The 6,021-nt window shown below is 39.5% G+C and overlaps 1 protein-coding gene across 2 annotated transcripts in view; it reads right to left on the bottom strand.

Annotated features, from left to right (window-relative positions):
* Positions 1–2,720, bottom strand: part of pdxdc1 (pyridoxal-dependent decarboxylase domain containing 1) — a 29,301-nt gene extending 26,581 nt beyond the window's left edge. Inside the window, exons 1-3 of one of the 2 annotated variants that reach the window (XM_076752848.1) lie at positions 2,545–2,720; positions 1,441–1,553; positions 1,047–1,115 (exon numbers count right to left, since the gene is read on the bottom strand). In XM_076752848.1, coding sequence (XP_076608963.1) covers positions 1,047–1,115; positions 1,441–1,517 — 146 coding nt within the window. In that variant the 5' untranslated portion in view covers positions 1,518–1,553; positions 2,545–2,720. The remainder of the gene's footprint in view (positions 1–1,046; positions 1,116–1,440; positions 1,554–2,544) is intronic. The other variant, XM_076752847.1, reaches the window with a different exon arrangement.
* Positions 2,721–6,021: the final 3,301 nt, after the last annotated feature.

A 6,021-nucleotide genomic window follows, 5' to 3' on the forward strand; every position in this document is an offset into this window, starting at 1 on the left:
AAACACATCATTAGCTTCAGCTCTTCAAACTCTGCCCAAGCCCACAATGTGCACACTTTGTACAAAATGTAAGCTTCAAAGCACTGACAAACTGATCCTCTGTCACTAAATGTACCTGTGCACATAACCAGACTTACACAAACTAATTGCTCAACGTGTTTCCCCAACGCTAATGCCCGACTGACTCCGGTGTTCAGCGGTTTAAAGGCACAGTCAGTTTAGTGTACTTCTGACCCACTGAAATTGAGATATAGTGAATTAAATTGTGGTAAGAAAATGAGATGCAGTTGAAAGTTTAGGAGCAGCTAATAGGCGGGCCATATTTTACTTTAAATTGATCAATTAAATTGAGAGCGGCCTCACTGGTCTCTACACAGCACTTTTCTATACATGTACTTGAATGACACATTTTATTGGCTGACTATGAAAAGACTTTAAAGGTACTCAGTGGAGTTCTATGCACACATAGACAGTTTTCTGCTATCCTGCTGATCAATAGTGAAGAAGTCGACTAAAAGATGACATTGTGTTGATTGTGGAAATTGAAGGATCTAGTGTTTTTGGAGGTAAAAGTTCAGGTAATTGCTCCAGTGTGGCCCATAATTCATCGAAGTGCAATACTGAATTGCTGGAATGCCCTTTATAATGTCAGAAAAATCTAAATTTAAAGGCAAAGATACCAAATGTTACAGAGATTGGTAGAGAAATGAAAGAGTACAACATTTCCACCATACAGTATAGAGGCCATTATGTGACTTGAACAAATGACAACAGTAACTTAGCTTAACAAATTAATGACTTGGGGAGGGTCCTTTGTGATACTTCAGATTTAAGTCCAAATGTAAACATATTCAGAACACATGTATCTTGACTATTTAAATCAGGCGTCAGTTAGTTTGAAAATACTAGCTCTTTGAGGAACAGACGACTCTTCGATCAGTGGACCAGATATAGGAGAAAATCACTTGAGACTTACACAACTGCAAAACAAGAAACTTTAAACTCCAGCCTGAACTGACGTGTGTGTGTGTGTGTGTGTCTCTTACTCTCCCTGCAAAGGTCCAGGGATGCTGGCTCTGTTGAGAGGCCGCCTCTCTGTTCCTGCCTCCAGCTCTCTAAACAAACACACAGCACAAACAAACAGAGATGTCAAGATGCTCTACTTTGGTATGTAATACAACAATGTATCCATGCGCCAGACATACAGATTCTTTATAGGTTTTGCTTGTTTAGTAGTTTACTTTAGTTATAGTTTGCTGGCTCAGTGATACGAGTCGTACCAATTGAGAAGGAGATGTTTGACTACCTTCGTCCCACCTTCACTGACATCATGGGATCATCAAAAAGTCATTGTTGCAGCTTGCGGTCATTTCTCCAGCCATCAGATTTAAACCTTGTTTTCAAAATTAAAAGAATAACTGCAAGAATCTATAATCTTACCCCTGTCCATCTCCCAGTATTCTCATGGCTTCACTCAGATTCCTGCCCACTTGAACCAACGTGGAGTCCACCATCATCTTAAGAGAGAGAGTGTGTGTGTGTGTGTGTGTGTGCTGGGAGAGAGTTAAAGAGAAAGTTAGCATCAAAATTTTAAAGTCAGTCACAAATGCTACAACATTTTTAAGTGTGTGTGTCTGTGTGTGTCTGTGTGTATCTGTGTGTGTGTGTTTGCAATACAGAATTTACACAGTGTACAAGCATAGAGACATTTTCACACAGAGATGTTGTTTTCACAGCATACATACACATTTGAAATATATAAAATGTGTGTTTATTGTGGTAAAATAATTCTTCATGGTTTGCTACGTGGTATCTACACATATACATGGTATTTTTTCAAGTATTAAAACATAGACAAAATGTAGGCAATATGTATGCCTATCAACATATACAACGTGTGTATGTATAATGTGTCTATATAAGCACATACATTCACTTCATCACTGCTTTCTTACAGTTTTATTTTTACTGTGGTCTTTTTAGTCTGATTGTTTGATCTCTGTTTTGGCTATACACATTCAGATTATCATCATCATCATCATCATCATCATTAATATTAGAATTATTATCATTACTGTCATTGTTATGACAACAGATATTGCAGTGTCTGTACTACCTTCTACTACTACGAGAAAATCCATAAGTTATCATGTCTTTTGTTATATTAATCACACTGAAAATTTCCGATTTTCTAAAAGCTTCTTCTGTGCATGTCGGCTACGTGGCTTTGACAGGTGCACTGCTGCTGTCGTGTGAACAGAGGAGGCTCCTCTGACTGTGAAATGACCAGCAGTCCTGAGGGCAGCTGACTCCTCGCCTCTTAGGACCGCAATGTCAGCAGCTGTCTTTCAGCGGACACAGAAGGCGAGAGCAGCGACAGTGTTACACTCAAAATACACAATTCATGGAAGCTCCTCACAAGCCAGCAGGTCACAGAGCACCGTAGAACAGCAAGGAAGTCGTGTGTTAGCTGCCTGTCACAGAGGTGACACGGAGGGCTAGCTAGCAACAGACAAACACCTCTACACAGCTGGCCGAGCTTACCGTCACTGGCCGCAACGGACAGCCTGAGCGAGTCGGCTGTGGAAGAACTGCACAAAGTCTGAGGCAGTGAAACGTCGCGGTGCGCCTTCTCCGGTAAACGTCTGGAGATAATGAGTCTGACACGTATTTACTGCCCTCACTTCCTTCTGCACTCTGCAGACTGACTGAACCGGACAGTTTACTTCCTGGATTGGTGCGCGACGTGCGTTCCACGCTGGCAGCGCTGACGTCACGCTCTGTCATGTAACTGGCCAGTCAGGTGTTACGTTACGACGAGGACGATTTTTTTTTTTTTTTTTTTTAATCATGTTTATTTTATTTTATACCAGTGAATAAGCGTATCTGACAGCAGTGGTACACTGTTCTACTGTGAGAATGATCAATTGCATTTGTATTCATTTCATCGAATTTCATGTGTGTGAATTTACAGGTAGCTGTGCAGGACTCCCCCCCCCCCCCCAAAAAAAAGTGTGTTGACAAACAAACGTAATTGCTCTCAATTATCACTTATGACCCACTAGAGGTGTGTAGCAGTGTATTTATCCTCCCTTTTACTTCTTATTTTGTTGTGCTCTTCATAGAAAAGTATGAACCCAGTACCAGACCATAAGCAGCACAAGAGGAAGCTCCAAAAATGGCAGACACAGCACCCAAAACTGTTTACCAACAGTAGCCAGCAATTCCCACTTGTGCCTTTAATCAAAACGTTGGGACATTTTTTATTTATGCCAGGCATTCTTTGCCTGTAGAATAAAGAGATTAACTGAAAAATAAAAGAGAGTAAGATATCTGTCAGAAGTCATCTTACTTTTGTTTGGGCTCTTTGTTTGAGTCACTTGCTGTAAAACCTAGTTAAATACAGTGGATTTTCATCTGCATTATCTGCTGTTAAAAGTAGTTTATATGCAGTGTTACCCACCCAAATCCCAAATAAGTCTGTTAGGATTTCTGTTATTGAAGAGTTACGCTTCTCTGGGGACTAACTGAGCCAAATGTTGTTGAAAGTAAGAAATGTCACTGTGTGACAATGTGATTTCTTTGGCAAATAGAAAAAGGAATATATATTTGTTCATGCTAATAAATAAAGCATAAAGTATAGAATTTGTCAGATACTTTACTAAATGTACTCATGCTCGTACTCATACTTATTATTATTTGCACACACAGGACAGTGGGGTTTGTTAGCCTCCAAACAACAATGAAGTGATATCATAGTTAAAATATAAATGTTTCTTTATGCCGGTAATTTGATAAATTAGAATTTTGTTATGAATGTGGCTCTGAATGTACACCACTTAATATCATATCAAACGATGAGAGTAGGTTCTGAATTATTAGCTGTCTTTTCATAGCTGATAATAATAATCTGGGAGAGGCCTCTTATCAAGATTTTCATGGTGCATATTTCTAAGTAAGACAGCTTAAGACGGAACATTTTTGTAATGAGGGAAAAACATTTAATTAGCATATATAGCAAAGGCTGAAATAGAACAAAAGTAAAAAAAAAAAAAATGAAATAAAGGGAGGTGCAAAGTAAAAATGAAAGAGCAACGCATTAATCAAAGTGTGTTAGTGTGCAAGTTACAATGTATCAGATTACAAGCAATGAATGTGTTCTAAATGTCAAACATAAACATACAGTTTGAACTGAAACTGAAAAAGAGAACACTGAATGAAGTGTGTGAAAGGGTGATCACACTGCAAATAGAAAAGAGGATAAAACAGGTGAAATAAAGTTGAATCAATGAGTGAATTGAGTTTGACCTGTTTGCTCATTGCACATAAAAACCATCTCTGTTAGTGTCAGTGTCCAGCACTGAGAGAGGAGCTCTGCTGATGGAGGAAGGATCTCCTGTGGTGTTCAGTCAGTCTGTAGCTGAAACTGCTCCTGTATTCATTGGTGTCCACCATGCTCCCTTTTCTTAGACACCTCCGCCACAGAATCTAGTTCCACCCCAGGACGAGCTCATCAGGAAGCTGTCCTCAATGAAAGAACACATGTAGCATGATCCTGCAGACTCTAATGACTGTAAGCTAAATTTGTATTTTACCAGTTAGATTTGACATACAAAACACATGTCGACTTTTTCCAATTACGATGCGTTGTTACAGATTCAACAGCTTATAAAAAATTGAATTTAGTTCCACCTCAACCAACTATTACACTAGACTTAAACGTTAAAGCATCTGGTGAACAATAGCAGTCATATTTTTTTGTATTATGTGCAGGCTAGGCTATTAGTTCTGAAACTTTACTTTGGGGTGGAAAAAAGAGTATTATATTTTTAGACTGCAGTATTGTTTCTTTTGTTTGAGAAAAGGATGTGAATACTTGCCCCACCGCTGCCCTTTGATGGACTGCAGACCTGTCCAGGGTACGCTGGAGTAGTCTCACCCCAAATTAGCAGTCTGAGAAAATGCGATCAGTGACATCTGTTCTCATTTCCTCTTAATAGACACACTGTGACACAAATAGATTTCAGAAATAACATATCAAAGTATTTTTTGGAACAACAAATGCACTGGAATGTATCACCAGTTAAATTTAAACCCTTCAAACTTGTGAATACAGTGAGCGACCGAGAGCACATGAAGGCAGCATGACTGCATTCATCTCTATGTGGTCTCCATTTAAAAGTATACTGGCTTACTTATGGATGACTTGTTCTTTTTAAATGAGTTTTCAAGGAGACTTCACAGATTAACTTGCCTGACTTCACTAGAGCAACTACATCCAAATTTCAGAGACAGACCACTACAAAAACATGAATCTGCCTGCCTGAGAGCTGGTCTTAACCCGAACACAAACTCATAAATGTGTTCATTGTTAAGCATGCAAAGTGTCCCAGCCCAGCGCGTGACTCTGAATAAACAAGATACAGCTGCTGTGTCAGATAGTGTGGTGAGGTGATCATTCTGTGAGGTTACAGGATATCAGGTTGTGTAATCATGCAACAACCTCCCTTAGACGTTAAAAGTTGTAATTCTTCAAAAATGTTGCATGTTCATTTTAGTTTTTAGGTTAGTTACGATCAGGATGAAAAGAAAATGCAGGAGGCAGCACAGTTGGATGAAGTTCACTTGTTGATCAGTCAGAAGGTTCTCTGCAGAGCTTTTGCCATTAATGTCTGTCAGCTGGACAGTGTGAAATCAAAAGAAAGAAAGAAAGAAAGAGAGAAAGGAAAGAAGTGGCTGCATAATTGCTGTGAATACTCTCCTCATTAACATTGGAACATTGGGGACAGAGTAGTTGGCCCAGCCTGCCATGAGTGGCTATGTTTCCATTTCAACAAGCCAAATGCTCTGGCGGTTCCTCTGGGGGGCATTATTAATTACAGCAAATGCTACTGGTGTTGTCTCTGACAGGGCAAAAGTATACCCATGTCAGCCAAAATCCCTGACAAAGCCACCAGTATACAGCATTGAAATCATGCCAATAAGGTGCTAACACCTTCAGAGGGAGCACAAACTTGTTGA

The sequence above is a fragment of the Chaetodon auriga genome, chromosome 16 (genome assembly GCF_051107435.1).
Source record: "Chaetodon auriga isolate fChaAug3 chromosome 16, fChaAug3.hap1, whole genome shotgun sequence".
In the NCBI taxonomy this organism is placed as follows: domain Eukaryota; kingdom Metazoa; phylum Chordata; class Actinopteri; order Chaetodontiformes; family Chaetodontidae; genus Chaetodon; species Chaetodon auriga.